Here is a 25,771-nt window from a genome sequence, read left to right on the forward strand (position 1 = left end):
TCGTAGTACCGACGCTAGGTTACTTACGCTCGTCAGCGTATAAGGGTGCTGTTCACCTAGCTCCTTCTCCCTCCCTTTCAGCGCTCGCCAGCTCAGCTTCTCCGCCTCGTTGTACTTCCCCTGGACTCGTAGTACCGACGCTAGGTTGCCCACGCTCTTCAGCGTATCGGGGTGCTGTTCGCCCAGCTCCTTCTCTATCCCTTCTAGCGCTCGCCGGTATAGCTTCTCCGCCTCGTCGTACTTCCCTAGGGCTAGCTGCATGTACGTCGCAACCCTGTTAAGCACCTGAGCCCATTCATTCACTGACTCGTCGTCGGATAGCTCGCTTTTATACAACGATTCAACATGTGGAAGTAACTGCTGGCACTTTGCCCAGTTCTTAAAGTCTGCTGAAGGGAATTCTCTTGCCATCAGCCCTAGAAACTCTCTGTTCCATTGTTTTGAATTGTTAAAAGTAGACAGCCAGACTCGCGTGCAGAAGTGCACTAAAGCGTGCATCTCATACATACCACTGTCCGCCGTCGCTGTTATAAGAGAGTACGCCTGCAAGGTGTCAAGGTCCTCGTCGAACGCGCTATCAGCCTCGCCTTCATCGCCAGTCTTCGCCACGCTCCTGCTGTGCCTTCGAAGGATCCACTTCGGAATTCCTTGCGGATTGAAGAAGCTCATAATCGATAGCAGGTCTGTAGCCGAGCGCCTTTGCTCGCGAATACACTCAAACGACATCTGCCACGTCAACACTACTGAATTCGATGCGCCCTTATCTCGGCGAAGATCTCCTGAATCCCAGTTAAGAAGGCTTTCTCTCTTCTTGTCATTCCCCCGAAAGTCGTCCAGATAGCCGGACGCAGTCATTTGAACTCGCCGGTTGATGAATGCTGCTGCCTGGGTAATAGCAAGAGGTATATAGTCGAGCGCACGTAAGAGATCTGGGGCACCTTCTTCGTTTGACGCGTGCTCCAGCTTATTCCGGAACAGACCGAGGGCTTGGCTTTCGTCCATTTTGGGAACCTCTTTAATATATGTACGACCTCCTGCCAGCCTGGCTGCTGCATCTTTGCTTCGGGAGGTGATTAGGATCGATCCGTTACGGCTCTGAGGGAGATAGGTCGCCAGCGGTGTAGGCGCCGGTGGGGAGGATTCGTTCACCGTGCGCGTTTGCTTCGGATAGAAAACCTCGATATCGTCTGCATTATCAACAATCATCATCCACTTTCCATTTGTCTCGTTGCACAGCCAGTTGCTGACCAGCCGTAAAACGTCGACTCTCGGATCGTTTCGTTCGGGAAGCTCGAGCTCGTCTGCAATGCCTCTGTACGCTTCTTCGAACCGGGCTTTGGTGCTGGCGTGCACCCACAAGACAAACGTTTGCGCCGACGCATCGCGGATACTATGGGCATATCGGATAGCGAGCTGCGACTTTCTTTGTCACATTAGAAACCATACCACCTAAGAAGCGGATGTTGACATACCCTACGCCGCCAAGACCGACCAGCGCTGCGCGAGCGCCTGGTCCCGCGCACTTATCGTCGATCCACTCTAGGATCTCGCGGCGATCGACGAAGTCACGGTCTGGGGCAAATGGGATGGTGGAGAAGGGCTCGCGTTTTCGGCTCAATCTGTCTGCGCGTTGACGTTAGCATAGATGTGGTTGTTGGTATGGCTTGCGGTCGTGGACCTCCGAAGTAATTGTTCATGGTAGCGCCAGTCTCGAAGTGCGAGCCAGCAATGACGTTGCGGCCGGCAATGTCACCATTGAACTCGCTTGATCCCGGCATCTTTGCTGTCTAACAGCGGTGCAGGACGCAGATATATTTTGTAGTTTGTAGATCAGAGTGATGGAGACAGCAGGTGAAGCCGTAGACAGCGCGAACCGCGCTTGCAGCTGCTCAGCCGCAGCTGGGGTATGTAGGCCAGCCTCAACTCATGAAGCTTCGCAGTTTCACCAGTCGATTTGATTCTGTTATTGAGCTTTAAGTGCAACTATCACAATCACTGCTAATTTGCATAATGTCTTTCTTCAAGAAGCTCGTACGTCTAACGGCGCCTGATACCAAAGCCGGTACCGGGCTGCTAAAGGGCAATGAAGATGTCCAGAATGCCCATCCCGACCCACCAACGGATGAATTGTTCTCCACGGTTGGAGATTATGGCCTTCAAACATTATCCGACAACGTTGATGACACTCTCGAGTAAGCGATCTACCATACCTCGTTAGCTCTGCTAGCCAACAAAATAGCATCGTTTTCGTCCACGGTCTAACCGGCAATCGCGAATCCACTTGGACCCACAAGGCCGCCAAGGTATTCTGGCCAAAGGACCTACTCGCAAAAGATCTCCCAAAGGCGCGAATCATGACGTTTGGCTACGATGCCGACATTATTCGAGGATTGAGCATGGCCGGAAATGGTACACTGAGAGACCATGGGAAAGCTTTGGCTGAGGATCTGGCTATGCGGAGGAAGAAGACAGACTCTGTAAGGCCTTTTGTCGCGCTATTTGCAACTAATCGTACTTATAGTCGGCAATGGCTTCCTTGGAATTCCATGCAAGTCAAAGAAGCCGTGAAGAGTTGTCGCCAAAGTAGCCGACATATTTCATTAGAAGTTGGTCACCAAAACCCGCAGGCTGACTTAAGTGACAGAACCTTCGCCCTCTGATCTTCGTTGCGCACAGCCTTGGTGGATTGGTTGTGGAGCAGGCAAGTCAAACACTAGGATATTTACTAACCGCTAGTCTATTAATACACCAAGGCAGGCACTTCTTGTCTCTCGCGGATCGGCTCAGCAGCATGCTAAGGACTTGCTTGAAAGCACCGTGGCGATTGCGTTCATGGGCACTCCACACCTCGGGTCGAGTCTTGCAAACTGGGGACACCCAATCTCGCAACTCTCAAATCTGCTGCGCAAAGCCAACTCTGAGATTTTAGGAGTCTTACAGCCAGGCTCTGAGATGCTCGCCGCGGTTCAACAAGAATTTCATACCATGCTTGACGACCGAAGTAGAAATGACAACAAATATATCAACATCTTTTGCTTTTATGAGGAAGTTGGATACACTGGGCTTGGCGAGGTATAAAATCACTTAAAAATCCTCTTTTTCAATCGAAGTCGAGTGTTAAGCTCTTGCAGATAGTACCGAAGCAATCGGCGATTCTCATGGCATATCCGAACAATGGCATTCATGCAACGCACACAGGGATGACAAAGTTCAAGACTGCAAAGGACGCTGGCTATGTTCGAGTACATGATCAGCTTTGGCTCTGGTATAATATGATTGAAGAGAGTCAAGATGCATGGAAGGAAAAAAAGGATGCTACGAAAAGGCAACAACAGCACCTTCTTCGGCCTGCTATCGTCACCGAGAGCGATCGGGGAGGAACTTCGTACAGCGGCCCTGTATTCAACGGCCCCATCTCTGGTCGCAATGTGCTACCTGGAACGCAAGTCACTGGCGGTACGGCCAACTTCAATTTCTCCTAACGAATGGACATATTAGTAGTAGGTAACAATCTATATTATTCTTCTGTGTATTCTGCGATCGTTCGAGTAGCGACTTGAGCTTCTTGTCCTCGACGCGAGGCATTATAAGTATATCGCTTGGCTGTTGGTTAAGGCCGCTTATGACGCGGTTTAGCCTCTCGTCAGCTACACAACGTAATTATGGGACGTGCAAGGTCGTTTCGCACTAACCAAAAATCGTTGGTCGTTGTGATTAGAGGGACCGGCCCGCGTGGCGACCTTGCACAATAGCCACAAGGCTGATAACGATTTCTAGTACAGTAGTGAGGCCTTAGACCTCGGATAAGACCTTTTTATGAGTATCAGGAGTAATAAGAGCTCAGTAGGAGAGCTGTGGTAAAGGAACCCTATTACGCTATAAATGGGGACTCTCCGTAAATCAGGCGCGAGGGCCACGACGCGAACGTAAATTTCTAGCAGGAGGGGTTTAGAGTATTCAGGAGTGGCCACGGAATACAACTTATGCAAAATATAGGAGATGTCGATGTGCGCACAGAGTTTGAGATGCTTAAAGTCAAAGTACCTATCATTTTTCTCGGCACGGTGGGTTTCTCGCTACCTACCTAGGTAGGGAGGGACGTTATTCTACGAAGTCTTCTCGGTCTAAAATACTGTACCTTGTCACACATGCCCCTTTTTAACACCACTCCATACAAGCCAATTACATTTATCGCCCACTAATACAACTGCCTAATATCTATTGAACCACTGAGTCAGGACAATGCTTCCCAAGTTGAGGAAATAATTGGTATATTTTTAGATTGGCTCTTTGTTAATTTTCATTGTTAAACGACCTATACAGGTATTTAATTTCTGTACTCCATCAACAAAACTCTTTACACTTAACAGAGTATGAATCTTGAGGTTAAAGTGATCTGTTGTGCCGTACCGACAAAACGTCTTGTATACCACAAATAGCAAGATGGCATTACTTTCTTTCTACAGAATTACACACTTCTCGCTCTGTAGGCATACAGAGTGGTCATACGAGCATCGCTCAGAGTGTAATGGTAAGCCAGACCCCGACCCCAATTATCGAAACATCCATTGTCATGAGCTCTGTGAAGAATTACATGAGGTCGTAGTAAAGTGCAATGTCTTCGGGGATATAGACGCCATGCACGACGGAAAACCGCGCGTCTGCCCTCGCTCTGGCGCACACTCTTGCCAAGTCCAAACCATGGTAGAACTGGACAGTGAGCTGAAATGCCACGGGTGCCGCGGCCCTAGCTCTAAGCCACTTGTCTCCCATAGCAAAGAAATATCAGCGACTTGGCTTCGCCTGGCTAAAAGTTTTCAGAGGGTGTGGCGCAACGCTTGGTACTATGAGAAAAATCCTCGGAGAATGGAGGATTGGTTCTCCAAATTCATATTCTTTCAAAAGATGCAGTGGTTAAACGATACCCCAAGGGCTGTGGTGCTTTATAACCCCCTCGAACGGAACGGGTTCCTCACTGACGTACAGGTCAACAGTCTCTCTCCAAACAGCGAGTGCGGCATCTGCCAATTGTCCTTGCTAGAAGACGATCCAGTAGCCTTGCCATGTCACCACAAGTACCATCTCTTCTGTATAAATGCATGGCTCAGTGGCGCGTCGCTCGAGAAAACTTGCGAGGGCAAAAATACTTGTCCCATATGTCGTCGGGAGTGGAACCTGTGTCGTGCTCTTGATGCGGGGTTCACGCCTGGAGGTACTCGGTTTAGCCATCGGAATTATGGTGATAACGAGTGTGATGGCGACGAGAGTGATGACGACGAGAGCGGTGACGACGAGAGTGATGATGACTACTACTACTAGAGTGATGATGACTAGAGTGGTGATGACGAGGGGGACGATGTTAATGAAGTCCAGGAACGTGAAGGTCAGGTCGACGAAAACGCTGAATAGCGCGGTAGTCAGACGTTACGAATCGAGTGGGACTCAACTAGTCCTGCTAGATGAGTGGCACTGCATTGGCTTGTCAATTGAATATATCTTAGCAAAACACATAAACCGACCTATATACCCCGCAAGTGACATATTGAGTGAGACAAAATTTGAAAATATGAGGTAGACGAGGATGAACCTAATAACGTGTATCCCTGTGTCGAGAAACGTACCCCGTGACGAGACAAACTATCGGTACTTTGAATTTAATTGATTCTAAATTTGTAAACTTATTGAAAGTTCTGTGTCTGTTATATTGTGTGACTACTCCTGAACAATCTAAACCCCGGCTACTCTGAAATTTATAATTACGTCGTCGCTGTCGCGCCGCCACATGGGTTGGTACCTCTAAATTAAGCGATCAAGGGTCCCTGGTCACTTGATAATAAAGTAGATACTGGTTACGGTAATATATTTATTACAACAAATAAATATTGTGGCTGCTGAGCAGTGGCTGTGTGTGGCGGACTACTAAGCCTTACCCAAAAATTCCGTTTTCCCGATATACTCCAAGTTACACCGTACCCTCTCAAGCGGGAGCAAAAAGAAGTTGAAAATCGTTATTTACTATATTATTACGTGACTCCCGATGCTGCCTCAGGCCTGTCACAAGTCACAACAGTACCGAAGTTAGGCATCGACTCACTTCCACGATCACGTGATATGTTTGCTTCTGCCTAATATTCTCTATCTTATGAACCCTCTGACTCCATTTCACTCCATCCCTTAACATAGTCGTCGCTGAATGATTAAGTCAACATGTCAACTACTACTTCTAGATGGTCACCAAAGGCCAAGGGTAAACACGAACCTAGAACGAGCAAAGACCCTTTTCCTGGCAGTACCTTCACTTTCTTGGCTCTACCAGCGGAAGTCCGAATCCAAATCTACCATTTGGTTCTTCCTGAGAGAAGGGTCTGCAGGCCAAACGCCAGTGTACGATTGCGAAGGAACCTCTACGGTCGTAGAACTCCACAACCCGAGACTCTTGCGCTTGCTCGAACCTGCAAGCAAATTGAGGCTGAACTCAGCTCTATTCACTTCGGGGACAGGTCTTTTCACTTCGAATCAGTATACGACATGTATCACTACCTTGACAAGATTGGCCCTGGACGTCGCTTCTTTATTACATCTGTTCGTGTCCGTTTGGACAAGAATGAATGTGTGCAAACGAGAGCACGTGATAATCGCAGCACAATACCTATGAGAGAGCTGCTCAAGGCTTCCTTCAACCTACTTGGTGAATGCAAAAGCCTGAAAACCCTGTATCTTCAGGTCAACAGAGGAACAACAATGTATCGGTCTTCGCAAAACAGAAGCTCCAGAAATGTCCATAACTTGCTGGCACTTAGAAGCGAAGGCGTTTTCGCCGCCGTTCATGGACTGGAGAATTTGGACCTCAGAGTCAGAGAGAGCCCCTTCACAGGCAAAGCTACCCCGGATTTATTCGAATGCCCGATTGAAGCCAATACATGGTCAGCTTTTACAAGAGAGCATCTACAGTCGTTTGAAAAGTCATTGAGGAGAGACATGAGGAGTTCCGGCAACACAGCGTTGTCAAATGTTAGCAAGGGCGAATCAAGAACGAGGAAATCAGGTTCAGATCCGGTTGAGGTTACTCTTCGAACAAGGGAAGGAGTGAAAAGAATTAACTGACAGTCCGGAGAGGCGTCGTGTTGGTAGCCTACCATCACAGTAGTGTATACAATAAAATCGGGCTGCATCTGGAGTATTGAGGGTCAGTAGGAAGGTTGTGATTTTATACTAAAAGAAAGTGTTCAGCGAATGGTTGGATAGAGCTATCCCTTAATAACAAACTTCGTAGACTTGCTAAGAAGAATTTATGATTCCAAAACTACAAACTTGTCTCGTGACACGGTGAGTCGGGGTGCATTTCAGCAGGTCAATGCTTGTATGTAGGATAGTCGATAGCGCTGGTAGCGGAGGGGCTAATAAGCTGACCAAGTTTGCCCATTTTCGCTTCTCAATTGACGCTAGGTTCTCACTTGACGATTAAGTCCATTGTACATGTGGTTTAGAGCTGAAAATGGTAGTGATTCAAAACTCTCATTCGTGGCTTATAATAATGGAGCCTTTTTGGGCTCCGATTACAGCTCAAGGCGGACAGGAACACCCGAAAGGGAAATAGAAGTTGAACATACATATATTTGATCATTTGATCTCCAATTCGCATCTATAAGCAAACCAGGCATAACCATAAAAAAAAAGGCGAGGAGTCGATCAAGGGCCGGGAATCAAGGTTGAGTACGCTTGCGCTTTCTTAATAACCAGTATGGGCCATCAAACCCTGTATTCAAGGCTTCAATTTCTCGGGCTAGGCCCCGTACACCAACAGAGAGCGAATCTGCTGAGACGGAGGGGTTGGTAGTTTCGGCTGGTAGCTTGTCAGGCGCAATCAAGTGTGTCTCTGAATGGCATGAGCTTGCTACTGCGCTAGTTGGTGCACTCTGGCCTTCAGTAGGTAGTACTTCGGAGTTATATCGAGCTTCGATTGGTGGTATTGCATGACCAATTAGTACTGTCAGAGCAGAGGAGATTGTTAGTGTTGGTGTGGGTGAGAATAATGGCGGTTGTGCTTGAGAGATTGTTGGCGACGGTGAACTTGACTCCGGTTGAGGTACACAGGATTCATTGATGAAGGGTGGGGTAGTAGGTGACATTTCCGGGACAAAGATAGTTGGTGGTCCTCGCTCAATTGCTGGTACAGCTGACTCTAGCAAGGCTCCCGTAGTAAACGATCGCACGACTTCAGGAGAGCGAGCGGGCTTTCGGCTATCCCATGTATTTGGAAGGGCGGGTGGAGAATTAGAAGGCGACAGATGCGATATGCTCGAATCCATCTCCAAGGATTCAATGGGGGCCTCAAATCGGGATGCGGTAGTATATAATATTCCTCCTGCATGTGAAGAGATATAGGATCCCGGCGAGGAATCTTGGGAATAGGGGGGGCCGCCTTGAGAGGTGCCTGCCTCGGGACGCTTGTTTATGGGGTCTGACTGACTGGAACCCCTTTGATTGTGTTGGACAAGGGCGGCATCAGAATGGACCATTTCGAGTTGGCCATGTTGGGGTTCCAATTGATCGTCGCTGGTAGAATCATCCATGAGGTGATCTCCTTGTCCGTTTTGGAGATCCTCCTCCTGCTCATCCTCGGCCTCCCACTCCCACTCAATCTCCAAACCACTCCGACCTTCTGATTCATACTCTGTTGCTAGTTCATCTGTGTATTCCACACTGTCATCCTCTGGTTCAGATTCGTCATCCGACTTTCCGTCTTCCTTAAAATCATACTCTAAGGCTTCGTTAAATCGAGGTTTGGTGGATATCTCATGTAGCGATTGGGTGTCGCTACGGATGAGAGTGGGCACTGCCGAATCTGAAGGATAACTCTGACATGGATCTAGTGCAGGCAGACGAGGACGATCTGCCGGATATGGCCTCTGTAGAAGCCCAATTGTTGCCCCAGGGGAGCGTTGGACATTTCGACATGGTATATGCATACTCATTGAACTGTAAATCATCGGTTAGCAAAACCAAATAATAGTGCTAGAGAAGATTAAACTAACTACCAAGCAAAGTTGTAAGCCTGGCAGTACACCTGGCCCATCGGAGTGGGATCAATCGTAATGTCCACTCGTGCGATAGCGTTAAGTCGACGTATACCCCATTCTGGGTGATTAAAATAGTCCACAATGGCACTAAGAGTAAGTATTGCATCGTCTCTGGGGGTGAAGTATCCCCCATCATGTTGGAGTTGGGGGATTGCAACCGTAAATACCCTGTTCCTCTTTCTCAATGCAACCCTATGTGCCACCTTTAGAGCTAGGAGGATACTGCTATATTTAACCCCATTTCGAGTTTCAATATCCGTAATATTCAAACCACATACACGTTGCTCGCTGAGACTTCGAGGGCGCCTGTATAGAGGAGCACGGGTGTGGACTATCCAGTCACAATTGCTCATCTGGAAGCTAGGGGTGTAACGAACCGCGCGAAAGAAGCTTCCGGACGGAGAGTTTACTGTGTGGATGTCTGAAAGATGAGGCGGTGGCATTTCCAAAGGTTTTCCTTTATACTTATCCGAAATCCTCGAAAGAAGGGGTGGCCCAGCAGCTCGGTACAGTCGTTTAGTAACGGTATTCCAATCGTCGGACATGTCCGCATCTGCGGGGTTAACAATCATATCCGCAGAATGTGTGATAAAATCAGATCTGACAACCCGGATCTTTCCCCCTAATCCAACGTGGAGTATGGGGTTTGAAGAAGCCATCGTCACCTCAACGGTGGGCTCCCAAACTGACGGTGGATGAAAAGGAACTGCCAGCTTGGGTACTCTGTTATCCAGTTTGAAAAAAAGACTGTATCGCGACACCAAGATTTTCTGTGCTAAGATGCATCAATAGTTGTTTCCGCTTGAAATATCAATATTTCAAATAAAGTTAATGAAACATTGAAACAAAAAGCTTGGTCTTTATTGTGCTAAACATTCCAATCGAGTGTCGCAGGGCCAGGGTTGGCCGCTCTTTGTTCAGGGCCGACCGCCGAAGTAAGAACCACTGAGCCCATTATAGTGCAATAGAAACAAAGCCTTTTCCGGCGATTCGATTATTCCATCGAGAAAAATAGAAATAGTAGCAAGTAGCGAGCGAACAGCGCCAAACAAACTATACAGTGGTAGTACAGCAACTCCCACAATCACAAACTACACCTATTAACTCGGGAGACTGGGGACGTAAATATTGGCTGGCCATGGACTCGCTGGGGAGCCAGTTGCTTCAGGACATGCCAACATGGTTGAATGAGGATAAGACGATCAATATAATATATCCTGATGAAACTGCTGAAATACGTTGGGGAAAGTGGATGATGAGGTTGAAGCGGAAAAACGAGGGGGCGGAACTGTCGGAGTGCGTTTATCAATTCTAGTCATGTGATGGCGGAACCACACGGCTTTAGGGATTTGCAAGCATCATCAAGTTGAAATCATTTTGTAGATGTTGAATCTCGACATCTCCGGTCCTCAACACACACAATTGCAATGGCAGCGACTGCAGGCAGATTCACCTGCTTGTACACATACCCATTGCGTCAAGCATCAAGAACTTTCATATCCTCTTCTACAACATCCTTACGTTCCTTTGCTTCCGAAGCAGCACCTCCTACAGGCTCCGAACCATCACCATCTGCAACCCCGAAACGCCGCCCAACTTACTTCAAAGATAGCCCCGTCCCCACGCTCACCGAATTTATCAGTCTCCTAGAAGAACCCCTCACGGTTGAAGATGCGCTCGAACTACGCACAGCAATGGTCGGACCGGCCGGGAAGAAGAAACAAATCACCCGACTACCGGAGTGGCTGAAGACACCCATTCCCAATAATTCGAACTACAAAAAGATTAAAAAAGATTTGCGCGGTTTAAAGCTACACACCGTGTGCGAGGAGGCGCGCTGTCCCAACATCTCGGAGTGCTGGGGCGGGAGCGATAAGAGCACGGCGACGGCGACGATTATGCTTATGGGCGATACATGTACTCGCGGCTGTCGATTCTGCAGCGTCAAGACCTCCAAAACGCCTCCTCCTTTGGATATCCATGAGCCCGAACATACTGCCGAAGCTCTCTCCCGCTGGGGATTAGGTTACGTTGTCCTAACATCCGTGGATAGAGATGATCTCGCCGATGGTGGAGCCCGTCATTTCGCCGAGACCATCATGAAGATCAAGCAGAAGAAGCCAGAGATGCATGTGGAGGCTCTCACGGGGGATTATGCGGGGGATCTAGAGATGGTAGCGCTAGTGGCAAGGAGCGGGCTAGATGTTTACGCACATAATATGGAGACGGTGGAAGAGCTGACGCCGTTTGTGAGGGATCGAAGGGCGAAGTTTAGACAAAGTTTGACGGTGCTGGAGGCTGCTAAGAAGACGGTGCCGAGCCTGATCACCAAGACAAGTATTATGCTTGGACTGGGCGAGACGGAGGACCAACTCTTAGAGACGTTGAAAGGTATGAGTAGCTATCCGTACTACTAACGAAATGTAATACTGACTTCCAAAATAGAACTGCGCAAAATCGACGTAGACATCGTCACGTTCGGTCAATACATGCGCCCAACCAAGCGGCATATGAAAGTTGAGGAGTATGTCACTCCGGAGAAATTCGAAGCATGGCGTCAGCGAGCGCTCGACATGGGATTCCTATATTGTGCGAGCGGGCCTTTGGTTAGAAGCTCATATAAGGCTGGTGAGGCATTCATTGAGAATGTGCTAAAGAAGAGGAAGGCCAAAACTCTTCTAGGAGACGAGGTTATGAGGGTGCAGAAAGACGTTGTATTACCATAAGTATTAATGAGACGCTTCCACATGCGCTGTGGGGTTGGTCAGGTGCTTTGGGTCTGACTACCGGCGTTGAGCGAGGATTAAATTAGGCATGTAGGATAGATAAGTTTGCCCGAAATAATTATCCGGAAGGCCGAAATTTTTATCACGGTCAAGGGCAAAACAACGCGTGGTACGATCCGCCCCTTTATTGACCCCGTTCCCATTCCCGCTATAAAAGTATATATGTATGTCACAAGAAGTGTACCCAACGGTTACTCCGTGTACCCAACAGAAACCTAAGGCAGTCGCTGAATCGTTACTCGAGACGATTAAAAATTGCATCTCGGCCTCTCAGTTAGGTTCCAATGCACGCACGCTATACGCTTCTTCTTCTTCGTCTTCATCTCCTCATCTCATTCATCATGAGCGCCAGTATCCTTAAAGCGGAATAAAACACACAAGGGAATTCGCAATCCAATTCAGTCAAGGAAGAAAAAGTCTTTAATAACGTGGGTGGTGTCGCCCAAGCTTGTTAGACCTCTGTGCAGTGGTGCCAGTTATTGCATCCCTCAATGCCCCATAAACGCCTCCTCATACAGACTAAATTATATTATCCAACAGAAAACAAAACAAAGGAAATATGATTTATGTGCTAGGTGTGGCTGTAGTTGTGGTGACGTCGACGCTGATGGTGAGAAGTGGAAAATTTGGATTATCGGTCAACTTTAGGCGGTTGCCATCCGTTCAGGTATGCCATAATACCCATCCCAATCACGACAACTCCAAGCATAGAGGCATACGGCGTGGCATGGTATAATAGCGGATCGCGGCCTCCCGGTCGTCTCGATAATGTGTTGATCGTGGAGCCGCCAGGCTCCGTTTTTTCCGGCGATAGGTCGATATTCCGATTTACAAGCTCATCCTTTCGCAAAAGTGAGCCCAGTGATTGGCGTGGCTCGTCAGATTTGCCGTTGAGGGCGTGGTTAGGTGAGGCATCGGCCGTGGAAAGTGATCGAGTGCGCTCGGTGGACGATGACCGCCTGGTAGCTTCGTTTGCTCTAATCTCTTCAACCATCTCGGCCAAGGTCGTCCGGCCCGCATCTCTTTCGGCCTCAGCTGTCTCCGCCCGCTGTTTGAACGATTCCATTTGATCCTTGAGCTCCTGCATATCACCGAGCATACTCTCTAGACGCTTCTCTAGCAATAGAGTCGATTGTGAAATAGCGTTAGGATCAACTACCTTTCCATTGGCTGCACTCTTCTCGGGCTCATCTCCCCTAGTTTCGGAGTTTTCGGTAGGTGGTTCAAAGGCTTCCTCAATGATTGATCCTTCATGCGCTTTGGCTTCCGTTTTGACTTCGGATTGCGCTTCTAATCGCTTAACTAGCTCCTCCGCCAGCTCTCGTGCCTGCCTTTCCTTTTGGAGCGTCTCCTCTAAATCCTGCAATCGAGCACTCTGGGAATCAATTTCCTTTTTGGCTGATGCTAAGGCTTCTACCAGTGTTATGATCTGGCTGGGCGATTCTTGACGGACTGGGGACGCATTGGGAACGGACCGCGGTCGTTCGGTATTGGACCGTTTTAGCGACGGTGAAGAAGGCTCAAAAGTGTGCGGGCGTGTCACATCTGGCTTCTCCGGAAGCGGCTGTTGAGGAGGAGGCGCTGGTGGATCTGAAAATCGAGGTTTCGCATCGGTCCGGAAGGGTAACACCGCTCCGTTGACCTGTGGAGCTTTAACAGGCTCGCCAACCGACTGCTTCTCGATTTCCTTGAGGCTATTTTTTGTAACTAGAGAGCCAAGGAAGTTATCCGCGCGCCCAAGATCATGGGTCTGCAGCCGTGCTATCCTCATCTCATGCTGCACGTAAAGTCAGTTTACATTCCCGCTGACATAGGCTCCACAACTTACAGTGAGTCTTTTAACAATTTGCTCTGTTGTAACTGGCGTTAACCAGAAGTTCATGGGCCGCTGTTGGCCCATGACACTCATGTGGCTTCCAGCTGCGCTCGCGGGGGGCCCCATACGGCCGTTGCTTCCTACGGATCCTTGACTGCTCGACCGACCCCTCATCTGCATCGATCCCTGAGAAGGCAGCATCATGGCACCATTTGCTGGATCCAAATCTCCAAAGTTCATATCCAGAACGTTATTTGTTGCCCCGAGAAAGCCGGCGTGTTCCACCTTTGCGGCTACTTTGTGATGTACTACGGTCTTTTGATCCTCGCTAACAATATCAATACCCAATTCCAAGTGATCTGACGTTTGCAGCTCGTGGGGCTCCGAGTCTCGGTTCTCTGCTGATAGACGACTTCCATTTACAAACGTGCCATTTGATGACTTCACATCTCGGATGTAAACCTTGCCATTTCGATCTGCCCAAATCTCCGCATGCTGTCTTGACAGGACCTTGGAATCAAAGAATCCATTGGCAGGCGTGGGTACGGTCTTCGCATTGGTCTGCCGCCCTATTCTCAGGCTATCGGGATAGTATGGGACAGATATAGTCTTTCGCTCGAACGTTGAATTCATAGACAACAGATAAAGGACAGGATTTCCCTCGCCAACGGGTGTTGCGGTTGATGCGGTACCGTTTACTTGCTGCGAAGGGTTCTGGAGAGCATGCTGCGATGACACAACGGCGGACGGCTGGTGGAGGGAAGACATCGTGGACGGACCAGTAGACGGGCCACTGGTTGTTAGGATTGGCTGCGGACGCGCAGTAGATACGCCAGCTATTGCTTCCGATTTATTTGCTGGCCATGGGACGGCCCTTTGCGGCTTCTTCCTCGCCGCAGCAGTTCCCCATGAATTGAGCTCTGATGACGACTGCAGTTGCATGGGTACACCATTGGTTTGTGGGTGTGGAGATGGCTGGGAAATCGTGGTCGTCGATGATGTGGAGGAGGTTGAAGCTATCGAGGACGACGAGTTCGCACGCTGAGCGCTCTTCCGTGGCATGAACATCCGGGCGACTTCGTCGGGATTCATGGAGTTCAATCCGCCTTGTCCGACATTAGCACCCCATGGCGACCTGTTATTCGGTTGGAAACTGGGTGGATTTGCAACGGCCGTCATCTGTGGATGTTTCCAGGTCGCCCGCTAAGTGTTGGAGGATGTGTTGAAAAAGGTTTTGGCGGAGAGCGTGATAGGAATGGAATGTGTCGAAGCGCAATCAGGACTTCCCCGTTGACCTCACAGGACCTGAATAGCGCTTCGCTCCAGACCTCCGCTCCCCTGGGTTGAACTGTGCGCACTATGGCTACAGATACTTGAAGCAAGAAAGATATATGCAGGACAGGATCGCGCTATAGTGTAGAGCTCCGTCAGCTTGTTTTCTCGAAGTTTTAGCATCATAAGGAGGGGGACGGGAAGCGCCGAGCGGCCGGCGCTCGAGCAGGGACGTCTCGCACGATGGCTTCGTATCGCCGCAATCTCAACATGCGGATTGAGGGGACAGCAAGCACTCACATCAGCCTTGTATCGGGCCTGTCGTCGAATGGATGGTGATGAGCGGTTGAAAGGATTTCCTTTGGCGTAGATGTTGCCAAGCTGGAAACTTTGGGAGATCCGTTGCCGTATTCAGTCTGGAGTCGTCGCAGGCGCACGCGAGGTGTTTCTGGCCTATCAGCGCCCGGGATTTGGGACGACCACGCGCGCCTGTATCAGGTGATTTAAAGTGGCGATTCCCTCAAGTTTAAGGGAGGACGTTCAGTATAGGAAGATGAATATTTTTGATCCTGCAGATATATTAAGCTCATATTCTATAGTTATACATATATGGAGAGACTGGATCTTCTTTGAGCTTTGCAGTGTTGCATATGTATCACGTGATATGAGTGATGTACAATGTACACTAAGGAGGTCCGAGCGTCTTGGACCGCGGACCTCGATGAACGAGGAACGAGCCGCATTGGATCTGATTATAATAATGCGAAAAGCCTCCAACCTAGAAACAATTCCCACGCTTTGAAGTTCTACCAGACACTTGTTGACCACCAAGAGACGTTTTCACAATGCCTGTCCCCGTTGGTGCTCATATGGGTGGCCCATCCACCTTTGATAAACGTAGGTAGCAATCTAGCTGGAGCAAGCGACGCTTGAGCTTGCTCAAATGGCGGACACGAGCATGTGCTGATCAGATGTATAGTCAAGATGGGTGCAATGATGGGTGGCAGTAAGTAGTTATAAATGGCACTGTCTCCTAGGTACTTCCCACAATGCTAACGTATATCTGCAGCTGTTGGGGTAATTATTGGCTTCATATTCGGTACGCTGGACAACAGGTTCTACTACACCCACCATACAGTGCTCTAACTCGCTTCTAGGTTCTGTTAATATCATGCGGTACGGTGCAGGGCCAAATGGTGTGATGAGGTCGCTAGGGCAGTACATGCTTGGTTCAGGAGCCACTTTTGGGTACGTCTGCTCACTCAGCTATCCAGCTATCGCCGTTTTTTACATCCAAACTAACAGCTTATCCCAAGGTTTTTCATGGGCATCGGGAGCACCATCCGAACGGAGACGACCTCTCAGCAAGCCATGGAAGCATTTGCTCGGGCTCAGCGCCGTCCAATTATGATGCAGAGTCAAGCATACCGCCAATCCAGAAAGGAGTGAATCGACAGACGAATCGAACGGAGCTAGGTGCCTATTGGGGAGTGGGTTCAGTCATGTGGCAGGGCTCGCCAATAGCACGCATATACTGGGAAAATGGCGTTTGAATGTACATATAGGTCATTGGCAACGGTGCCATGGTTATCGGTCAGCGGCTCTAGGACATCCGCTTTGTATCACCACATTCTCATGTCAAATACCCAATGCAAGTTGGAATATTTTCCCCTGCGTTGGATATGTTGCAAGATATAATTTGCGGGCTTTGTCTTGTTGTTTGCCTGCCGCGTGATAACTCTTTGACAGGTCCCTTTGGCTATTCACTCTATAGCCGTTCGGTTTACTTTGTTAGGGTACCAGAATTCTGGCGCAAAGTCAATGGAGCTATTTTCTAACCATAACGTCAAGTATAGGCTCTGATTTCATGACTCTATGCTCCCCTTTATCAGACTCTATTATATGTTCATAGGTGGTGACAACTGTAGCCGCCATAAGGAGCTAATGCAAGGCGACTAATTCTATCAGCAGTGGCGGAGGCAGGAGGCTCGATATATCTCTTTAGTGGGTGTTTCTATACGAATTAGAATGTAAATGTAGCTAGGAAACAGTGCTCTGAAAGCCAGGAACAAGAGCCATCTGTCGCGGTATGCCTCTATATCTACCTACCTAAGATATGCATTGATTGCACCAGATCCCTATCGCGGAGCAATAAAGACTCCGGACAAATGTTTTTAAGAATTTTCAGGTGGTGTTGAAGTTGAAACTCCCTCTCCGAGTCTTAACTCCTGACGACTCAACTTCATTTCACTCTTAACAAACAGCCCGTTGCCCAGCCAACTCACCCCGCCCTGGTAAACTCTCCCTGCAAGGAATTTCGCAACAACCCCACTACCTTCGTACTCAACATCACAAATACCAGACCCCTCTATTTCCAGACACAATGGCGAACCTACCTCCTGGAACCCACGTTCTCTCTGGTATCGAATCTCAACGCCTACGATCATTCTGCAGTTCCGAAACCTTCTCCACTCAGACCTAGATGCGTACGCCAACCTCCTTGTAGAGGGCCATCTCCCCTCAATCCGCGATGACTTCTCCCGCCGTGTGCAAAACCAACCCGATGGTGACCGGTTAGGCGCTACCCGTAAGGAACTGGCGGATATAGCTTACGGCCCCACCAAAATCCCGCTCTTCAACTTCCTACTTCAACTCACAATCCTAAACCCTCCTGCTCGAACCTCGTATCTTGAAATATCGCGGTTTCTTGCACTCGAAGCATGCGTCCCTGTCGATTCGACCGATTTGAGTGGCACAACTGCATTTATGCATTCAATATCCACAAAACCATATTGGGATCCTGAGTTCGCGGGCATCATGCTGAAGGCTGGTGCCGAGATCAATCGGAGGAATAGATATGGCTGTGTTGCTGCTCATGATATCGTTATGGCGAGGGATTATAGCACAGCTGGTCAGAGGAAGACAGTTGAGGCGCTGAAGTGGTTTGTGGAGAACGGCGGAGATTTGGATATCAAATGTGGCGACGGGGTCAGTCCCAGGAAGATGGGGATAGTCCCAGGAAGATGGGGATGTCGGTTTCGAGGTTAGTGCCAGCAATGCTGAAGGTATTGACTGCAGATACAGATGTGGGCAACGAAGGGACAGCTTCTGCTGGAGTAAGCAGTAAGATTGGAAGGAATGATCCTTGTCATTGTGGCAGCAAAAGAAAGTTCAAAGTCTGCTGCGGGAAGAACTAGGCATCATCAGCCGCGAGCTTTTCATAGCTTGATCTACGGATCAAACTTAGCGACGACGCACCTCCCCAGTACTTCTCCACAGAATTGTGGGAATACCCCAACTCTTGAAGTCAAGGAGATGGGGCGAGGAGTCTAGCCTGCCATTATAAGATAAATTGTCCTTGAAGCCAAAGCTACAATGTAGAAAAACGCAAGCACCACATCAATAGTATAGCTTTAGCTCCTGTTTAGTTACAGGCATCTCATCGGGCATAGCCGCATAGGCATATAATTATTCATGGAAAAGCCATGTTGAATGTCAAGTAGCTTGCAATTTGTGATTCACACAAGCCCCATGGCCCGAGGACTAGGTTATTCCAAGGCATGTTCAAGATTTGTGAATGGAAAATTGCCTTTCCTATTTAAACAGCATATCCTTTCATTATCCATTTCTTCTTCCACTTCCCTACAAAACATACAACAGAGGAACTTCAACAAAGCACTTCAACATCCAAACATCAACTCTAAACTGCATTAACACCAAAAGTCCAAGTCCAGGCCAAGGCTTTACACTATACACGGCCTCATGTCCGGAGATAGCCCCTTTGTAGACCGCCACGCATTCCCGGAATCACAATGGCTCAGAAGCTGGAGCGGTGATCAGCTTCGCCGGGAAACCGCTGCTGTTGCCCTCTCACAGGTCTTCACAGCCAGTTTCTCTTACTGGAATAGTCTTAAGCAACGCATCATCCAGGCAGTCAGGGACCGCAGGTTGGATCTCCTACAATACCAGAATTTCCAACTGATCCGGGTATGGCAACGCAAGTATTTGGCGGATCCGGGCGTCTTTCCACAGCCTCATCTGTTTAATGAAACATATGTAATAGCGAAGGCGTTAAGAGAGTGCATTGAGGCTATTGCTGATCCGGCCCCTCGTCCTCGTACGCTTCTTTTCCATTTATCCTTTGTTCCTCCGCTTTTATTTTCTACTCTAAATTTCGGTAACCGTATGTTTGGCTGCGATATCAACGCTAACCATATCAACAGGAAGCCCTAGCCGTGGCAGGGACAATGATACTTCTCGTGAGTTGGTGAGAAGTTCTAGGTAGAGACACAACTTCGCCCCTGACGAGGTTGATTATCCTCCAAACCCTCGCAGATATCCAACCCCCGATAGATTCGATTCCTCCGACGATGAAGCCAGCTATGATACTGTTGAGCATGATAGAGCAAGATACCCTGCACCGGTACGGCAAGAGTCACAGCCCAGATACATCCCTTATTTGCAGATAGAGATTGAAATCCAATATGGTTAGGATATGTACGGTGGTATCAACCAGGTGCGAATTGGGATGTTTTAGGATAGCGTATGGTATAGAAATGCGACGGGATTTAGACCACTGTTTTACTCCAAACGTTGAGACATGCAATTTAAATCTAAGAGTTTAAAAATAATAGAAGTAGCCGTTTTATTATATTGAGACTCCATGGGTTATAATAGCGTGACCCAATTAAAAAAATTAATGCGTTAACTGTCATATCGCATTTAAGTAGAGAGTTTGTAAAAAGGCGGTATAGCCAGGAGAGTTCAACTCCTGAGCATCACAAAGCTAATTGAGAGAAACTTACTAGGAGAGATATCCGTATATAAGGGGCGTATAGGTGCAGAAGTAGAGACTTTAGCAGGATTTGGACGCGATAACATACCTGTGGAAGAGGAACGTTTATAAAACGAATGGTTGTTCATGAGGGAGGGAACATCGGTATTTCAACAGCAGGCTCTACCGGGTGTCGAAGCCAAAGTACATCCTACCAGATAGTTGTAAATTAGCATCGATTATGTATCTCTGGACAGCAGAGATTTCTAGTCGGAACTCATCCAAATCAATTAAATGGAACTAGGGAACAAAACCAAACATATCAAATTTAGATAAAATGCATCATAATAACTTATCATAAGCTAACCTCCCACAACCATGTGATAGTGATAGTCTAACTTCAGGTAACTTATGGTTCAGGGCAACACGAGTTCTAGCTCATCTGATTCGCGTAGAGGCGCCGGATCAGTGGGCATGATTTCAGTAGCTAATTGTTTGAATGTATTTCGAGGATGCGGAAAAGGCTGGTTCCGGGTAATTGCGTAGCCATGGCGTGCCACAATGGCCCAAGAAAACTGGACATGGGCATGCACCCTTCAGCCTGCCTCATTCAAAGTACCATCGTCCACCGACTTATGGCGGGTATGATAGCCAAGGTGGGGAGGGCTTCAAACTTATACTTCAGAGTGGATACATAGTCTCCATATTGAGAGTGGTTCCCCGGTTGGGCGCTTCCGTAATGAGCGAGTTAGCCTCGATTATGAAGGGCTACGCCGCATCAAGACCCAAATAGTCCGAATGTTCAATGTCTGAATGTTGCCAAGCCCACTCGCCCTCAGCACCGCCATGCAGTCGAGTAAAATTTGAGCAGCAAGCAGTCATAGGTATGGTGGGCCTGGCGTGCGGCAATGTACGTTATTTCGTATTCCAATTTTATGGTTTCGTCCTTAGGGGTTTTATATCGGGGATCAAGCTGAGGTATGATTCCGTTTTCCGCGAGCCATCTGTGTTGGCGATGATGTCGACCCTGCTTGAATTGTTAGATCGAGCCGTGAACTACCTAGTTCAAAAGACCATACCTCAGCCTCCGATGATCCGTTAATTATAGGAGATGGATTGACCCCTTAGCAATCGACATCCATTAAAAGTCTTCAAGACCTTCAGCAAAACACTCCGTATATGGAGCAATGCTTCAGCGAAACCGCACCCCAACCTCCAGACAGCTCGTCCGTCTCACTCTACTACCCAATTCCTCTGCTTCCATATCTGCATCCACATCCCCATCCCTCCTCGAGACAACATCATCTATAGCACCCACACTCCCCGTCCTAATGCTAACAGCAAACTCCTTTCCCTCCCCTTCACTCATAAACCACGCGGCCACACTCAACAATCTCTCAATAGCTTTCCCCGTAGCTTTTAAAATCACCTCCTCCCCGTCTCGATCCTTCAAACTACTCTCCACACCTCGAATAAAAGCCTGGTCATTGCCCGTTTGCATCACAGATCTCAATTCATCATTTCTACTTTTAGCATTCCAATTTTCCCTATTGTTCTTGCCAGGACGAGGGCGGCTCGATTTAGAAGCCGCGTATTGCCGTGCTTCGATTCCGCTGAGGAGTTTTCGGACTCGTTTTATTGTGGAGATGAAGGGCGTCGAGGAGGATATATAGATTACTTTTGGGGCGGTGTTGGAGGAGCTGTTGGGCGAGGCGATCGGCGGGTGGAGGAGTGGACGCTTGGAGATCTTGTGGTCTAGATTTTTAGGGGAGTTGTTAATAAAATAACGAGGGATGTCGGATAAAATCTTAAAAGATGGGTTTAAGTATAATATGTAGTACGTACGATTTGAAAGCCTGGGCAACTTTTTCGATTTGGTTTTTGGGTCCTCGTCAGCGGTCTTATTTTGTTTAGGCATTTGGGACGCTGGTTGGACCTTCGGGGGTGGTAATAGTGCCATCGCTCCTGGTATTGAATCTGTATGTCGGGTATTCAGTGCCAGGGGGATGAGTCCGAGGGGTGTTGTTAACGCCATTGAAGCTTTGGTCCCGCGATTTGATGGTCTCGGCAAAACACCGGCGGAGACAGCTCCCCAGTCACAAGCTCACAACTTCACCTGCTTTACCGTACTTCGTCCTGGTCCTACATAGTTCTCACTCCTTATCTCGGCGAGCTCTCTATCCAAACTAGAACACTACGTGCCCACTAGCATACCGCGAAGATGGCTACCGCCATATATCCCTACATTGCACCAAAAGAACTCAAAAAAGAAGAAGACGATTCTACCGTAAGCTTATTCCTCCATAGCTCCCCACTTACTTCCAGCTAATCCATATGCCGTCACAGGCCCGCGAGCTCTCCTGGCTTCTCGACTCCGTACAAGAAACTCTCGCCTCGCTGAAATCAGGCCTAGAAGAATGCTATGCTTTGCTAGCACCGATAGAACCGGGTTCGACGCTCGTAACGTCGAGTCCGCGGAGTGAAAGCGTGAAGGGACATATTACGAGGGTGGGAACGACGATTGTTAAAGGGGTATGTTTGCTGATAGTTTATATATATATATACCGATGATTGCTATTTATACGGTGATGCTCATACTCTAAGCTAAGCTAACAAACGAATTACTAGTCGCTCCACCTCCGTCTACGCACCTATTCTCCCCTCCAACTCAGTATCTCCCAAGAGCACCCCCTTATCCTCCCCCAGCTCTCCCGCCTCCGCGCGCTCCTAAACCAATCTCTCGACTGCGTCGACATAACCCGCTGGACGGGTGACCGACATTCAGCACCTTTTATAACGTCCCAACTACACCTCCTCCACAGCATCCTCATCGAGGCCCTATCCCTATTGAAAGGCCCTGTACTCTTACAACCAACATCAGACACACCACCACAAACCCCATCCTTGACAGATATCGAGGCCTCGGTTTCAGCTCACTCCCCGCCATGGAACGAAATATCCTACGACGCTCAAACATTCACGCCTGCCCTTCCACAAAACCTCTCCTTGCATTTCCTCCCCACATCGTCATCGTTAATTCTTACCGTCCGTGTTCTGGAACCGACTTCCACCCCGCCGTCCACATTCAATAAACTCGCACTAGCCATCGGCGCCCAGAGACGCTTGGAGCATGATGAGATTGATGAGGTGTTTATGTACAAGGGCGAGGAGGTGAGGGTTAGAGAGAAGGTTAGAGTGGAGAGTAGTGCCGATCCGGTGCTACTTGTGCTTGGGGCGAAACTGGGGAGTTTGGAGAGGTGTGTCGAGGCGGGACGGATGGGGTTGAGGGCAGTGCTAGGAGTTGACGATGAGGGGTAGATGGATATGGTTTTATTAATGCTAAGTAGAATCAATGTGTTTAGGAGGGAGGGAGAATATATGGAGGTGGGTATTTGATACCCGTATCTAGCCGTAGGCGATACAGATCAACTCCCCAAGCCCATGGGTGCGGCAACTTTCGCTATATCACCCGAGAGAGCGGCTGACTGAGATGTATACATTTAAGACATGTTTATCTACATACGTAGGCACCCTAACCGGAGACATTGTTCAAGGCTCCCGACGTGCTGCAGCATGGTTATCTGTACGAGTAAAGGAGACGAAATCGATGCCGGTTCGTGCATCCAGCCTAAGGTAGATATAGACGAGCTTTGAGTAACAGGAAAATCTGTTTAATTCTGATCTGCTTGCTAGCTTTGCAATACCTGGCTTTGCGCCTATGTGCATAAAATGAACCCATCGAATGAAAGTAAAATGATGTATACACACACCGACGATCGCCATTGCAAACCGCCATCAACCATAGAATCAATCCGTTCCTAGCCGTCATGGAGGTGCAATTAGGACAGCGATGCCAATTGCATGCAGCTCCCTTCGAACCTCGTCCATCTCCACCTCACACTCCTCTATAGAAATATGCTATTAAGCGACAGGTGACCAAGGCATTGGAATCAAAATCCGACTCTTCATGCTCTGAATCAATGGCACAGTCTTATGCACCGTATCTCCCCAACCCTCAACACTCCAGCTCTGCTCTCTCCGAACCTTTCTCTCCTCCAAATCGGCAAATTGCCAGAGATGATGCACCGTGTTCAAATCGCCAATTTGCACGAACCAAGCTCCTACACCCTCCATCACTTGTCTTCTAGCACCTAGGCCACGTCGCCAGTGGGTCTCCCATTCAAGGAGGTTGCCTGGATGCAGGGTGTAGGAGCGAAGCTCGAAGACGCCGCCCAATTGGCGGGGGGAGGTGGTCGGCCAGAAGGAGAATTCCTGCATGAGCGAGGTACGTTTGGCAGTTATGAGGGATTTGAGCTTCTTGTCGAAGGCGGGAAATTCGGGGTGGCTGGCAATGTTGTGTAGGGAGGTGTGATAGCCTTGGTAGCGCTGGTATTCCCAGATATGGACTTGTTCCATGGTCAGCAGCTGTACAAATAATCTGGCAGATCCGTGAAGAAGGGGGACCAACCAAAAGTATCGCAATCGCCAACCTCAGTCCTCCAACTTCCTACTAAATGCACCTTGTTCTCCGCCATGCCCGCCATCCGGGGATACCAGCTCCCAACCAATTCAACATACTCATCCACCTTATCAGGCTTCACCTCATGGAACACAATACTGTGGACATACTTTCCTCTCGCTAGCACCTGCGAGAAGGAAAGCTCGATCTCGCGTTCCAACGCCCTCCCCTCTTTGGTACCATAGATCAAGCTGCTGAGCTTGCCCTTGCCCTTGGAATCATCTTGCTCGCTCGCGGCTGCGGCGGCGGCGGATTCTGCAGAAGCGGCCCGTGAGTGAACTGTTTGCGCGTGGCACGAACGTTAGATAGGTGTGGACTCGCATTGCTCGCATTTGGAGCAGTGGGAGGAAGGAAATAAAGGAAGGAGGGACAAGGAAGTTAGTATCTGAGGACCTACTTGCGCTTGCTTCTTGCTTCCTGGCCTGTTCTGCTATGCGCTCTCGGAACACTTTCTGCTTTGTGTCGAATGACTTTACGCCATCGGGGGTGATATCGGCCAGCGCGGGGGTTCGAGAGAGTGCCGTGCTACTGGTGAAGGGGCGGAGGAGGATATTGGGATTGGGAGCGCCCAATGAGCTGGGGCTCTTGAGAACGCGTCGAGCGAACATGGTGCTATTAGCTATATTGGTGATATAACTGAATTGACGGAGTCGAGTATCCAGATCGTGTCTGGTATGAAAGCACAAAGGAAGAGGAAGTGCGTTGAAGTGCGTTGAAGCTCGCACGAAGCTCGACGGATGACGATGTATTGTGGTCGTGCCTGTCTACGACGTAGTACCGGCACTCGAGGACGGACCAGCAAGCTTAAACGAGAAGTTGGCAATGACAAGGCTCCTTGAATGAGTGATCTTCGCAGCAGGTTTATTGACGGGTATTTTTGGAGGTTATTAAAGAACACAAGTAGAAGAGGAGACGAGAGTTGAGCAGTATGAAGTAGAGTAGAGTAGAAGTGAGGGGAGTACGGGAAGTAGCAACAGGAGCAAGGAGTGATATAGATGTACTTGGTACTTCACACTATGTAGTCTGCACTACGTAGTACGCAGTCCAGGGACAGCAGAGCAAACAGGGAGTGTGATTGGTGGTTGGATGATGTGTCAGCATTCACCCCGCACTGTTGCATTAATGCCTCAGGCATTTACCAGTTCTCAGGCCTTGAATATCAGGCGCAGATGTGAAGTACTTGGTTACTTCGATGCGAGCAGTGGCACGTGATACCTCGTCGGCTAAACCAGATGCGGGTAGTGATTTTCGCTGCGGCTCCCGGCTTTCCACCGCAACACCAGACCAGAACGCCAGGACAGGAACCTCCAACACCACAAGAAACCCACCTCCAATCCCTTCAATCTCCCCAGTTTCTCTCAAATACACAATCGCCATGTCGTTGTTAGGAAAGAAGTTTCCCGGGGCTTTCGGTATGTCCATTGCCTTCGCCCCCCCAAGCAAGCAAGCAAGCAAGCAAAAGCTTTACCAGGAGCATCCACAGCTAACGAAAGAACGCAATAGCTAAGCCAATGGCTCCTTTCT

General features: G+C 48.8%; 12 protein-coding genes across 12 annotated transcripts in view; 7 read left to right on the top strand and 5 right to left on the bottom strand.

Annotated features, from left to right (window-relative positions):
• BP5553_06534 (uncharacterized protein) overlaps positions 1–1,778 on the bottom strand; it is a gene marked incomplete at both ends in the record, with an annotated part of 2,574 nt that extends 796 nt beyond the window's left edge. The window contains 4 exons of the mRNA XM_032015157.1: positions 28–416; positions 510–1,423; positions 1,473–1,623; positions 1,679–1,778. Coding sequence (XP_031868578.1) covers positions 28–416; positions 510–1,423; positions 1,473–1,623; positions 1,679–1,778 — 1,554 coding nt within the window. The remainder of the gene's footprint in view (positions 1–27; positions 417–509; positions 1,424–1,472; positions 1,624–1,678) is intronic.
• A 232-nt stretch (positions 1,779–2,010) lies between these two features.
• On the top strand, positions 2,011–3,482 carry BP5553_06535 (uncharacterized protein; the record flags this gene model as incomplete). Its single annotated transcript, XM_032015158.1, has 4 exons — positions 2,011–2,192; positions 2,240–2,477; positions 2,737–3,072; positions 3,132–3,482. The coding sequence occupies 4 exons, from the start codon at positions 2,011–2,013 to the stop codon at positions 3,480–3,482; spliced, it is 1,107 nt and encodes a 368-aa protein (XP_031868579.1).
• Positions 3,483–4,638: 1,156 nt separating this feature from the next.
• On the top strand, positions 4,639–5,319 carry BP5553_06536 (uncharacterized protein; the record flags this gene model as incomplete). Its single annotated transcript, XM_032015159.1, has 1 exon — positions 4,639–5,319. The coding sequence occupies one exon, from the start codon at positions 4,639–4,641 to the stop codon at positions 5,317–5,319; it is 681 nt and encodes a 226-aa protein (XP_031868580.1).
• Positions 5,320–6,207: 888 nt separating this feature from the next.
• BP5553_06537 (uncharacterized protein) lies at positions 6,208–7,104 on the top strand (the record flags this gene model as incomplete). Its single annotated transcript, XM_032015160.1, has 1 exon — positions 6,208–7,104. One exon carries the CDS (start codon positions 6,208–6,210, stop codon positions 7,102–7,104), a length of 897 nt encoding a protein of 298 aa, XP_031868581.1.
• A 599-nt stretch (positions 7,105–7,703) lies between these two features.
• Positions 7,704–9,739, bottom strand: BP5553_06538 (uncharacterized protein; the record flags this gene model as incomplete). The annotated part of the gene is made up of 2 exons (XM_032015161.1): positions 7,704–8,979; positions 9,036–9,739. 2 exons carry the CDS (start codon positions 9,737–9,739, stop codon positions 7,704–7,706), a joined length of 1,980 nt encoding a protein of 659 aa, XP_031868582.1.
• A 768-nt stretch (positions 9,740–10,507) lies between these two features.
• On the top strand, positions 10,508–11,806 carry BP5553_06539 (Lipoyl synthase, mitochondrial; the record flags this gene model as incomplete). Its single annotated transcript, XM_032015162.1, has 2 exons — positions 10,508–11,471; positions 11,526–11,806. 2 exons carry the CDS (start codon positions 10,508–10,510, stop codon positions 11,804–11,806), a joined length of 1,245 nt encoding a protein of 414 aa, XP_031868583.1.
• A 691-nt stretch (positions 11,807–12,497) lies between these two features.
• On the bottom strand, positions 12,498–14,861 carry BP5553_06540 (Cytoplasm to vacuole targeting protein-like protein Vps64; the record flags this gene model as incomplete). The annotated part of the gene is made up of 2 exons (XM_032015163.1): positions 12,498–13,643; positions 13,695–14,861. The coding sequence occupies 2 exons, from the start codon at positions 14,859–14,861 to the stop codon at positions 12,498–12,500; spliced, it is 2,313 nt and encodes a 770-aa protein (XP_031868584.1).
• Positions 14,862–15,799: 938 nt separating this feature from the next.
• Positions 15,800–16,403, top strand: BP5553_06541 (Uncharacterized protein; the record flags this gene model as incomplete). The annotated part of the gene is made up of 5 exons (XM_032015164.1): positions 15,800–15,851; positions 15,934–15,960; positions 16,024–16,053; positions 16,112–16,202; positions 16,271–16,403. 5 exons carry the CDS (start codon positions 15,800–15,802, stop codon positions 16,401–16,403), a joined length of 333 nt encoding a protein of 110 aa, XP_031868585.1.
• Positions 16,404–17,337: 934 nt separating this feature from the next.
• BP5553_06542 (Uncharacterized protein) lies at positions 17,338–18,002 on the top strand (the record flags this gene model as incomplete). The annotated part of the gene is made up of 2 exons (XM_032015165.1): positions 17,338–17,374; positions 17,461–18,002. 2 exons carry the CDS (start codon positions 17,338–17,340, stop codon positions 18,000–18,002), a joined length of 579 nt encoding a protein of 192 aa, XP_031868586.1.
• Positions 18,003–20,920: 2,918 nt separating this feature from the next.
• Positions 20,921–21,763, bottom strand: BP5553_06543 (uncharacterized protein; the record flags this gene model as incomplete). The annotated part of the gene is made up of 2 exons (XM_032015166.1): positions 20,921–21,483; positions 21,574–21,763. 2 exons carry the CDS (start codon positions 21,761–21,763, stop codon positions 20,921–20,923), a joined length of 753 nt encoding a protein of 250 aa, XP_031868587.1.
• Positions 21,764–21,949: 186 nt separating this feature from the next.
• On the top strand, positions 21,950–23,046 carry BP5553_06544 (Uncharacterized protein; the record flags this gene model as incomplete). Its single annotated transcript, XM_032015167.1, has 3 exons — positions 21,950–22,015; positions 22,075–22,260; positions 22,357–23,046. 3 exons carry the CDS (start codon positions 21,950–21,952, stop codon positions 23,044–23,046), a joined length of 942 nt encoding a protein of 313 aa, XP_031868588.1.
• A 603-nt stretch (positions 23,047–23,649) lies between these two features.
• BP5553_06545 (NIPSNAP-domain-containing protein) lies at positions 23,650–25,624 on the bottom strand (the record flags this gene model as incomplete). Its single annotated transcript, XM_032015168.1, has 4 exons — positions 23,650–24,134; positions 24,197–24,526; positions 24,645–24,866; positions 25,387–25,624. The coding sequence occupies 4 exons, from the start codon at positions 25,622–25,624 to the stop codon at positions 23,650–23,652; spliced, it is 1,275 nt and encodes a 424-aa protein (XP_031868589.1).
• Between the last annotated feature and the right edge of the window lie 147 nt (positions 25,625–25,771).

Source organism: Venustampulla echinocandica, assembly GCF_003357145.1.
Source record: "Venustampulla echinocandica strain BP 5553 chromosome Unknown scaffold_4, whole genome shotgun sequence".
NCBI classification, from domain to species: Eukaryota; Fungi; Ascomycota; class Leotiomycetes; order Helotiales; family Pleuroascaceae; genus Venustampulla; species Venustampulla echinocandica.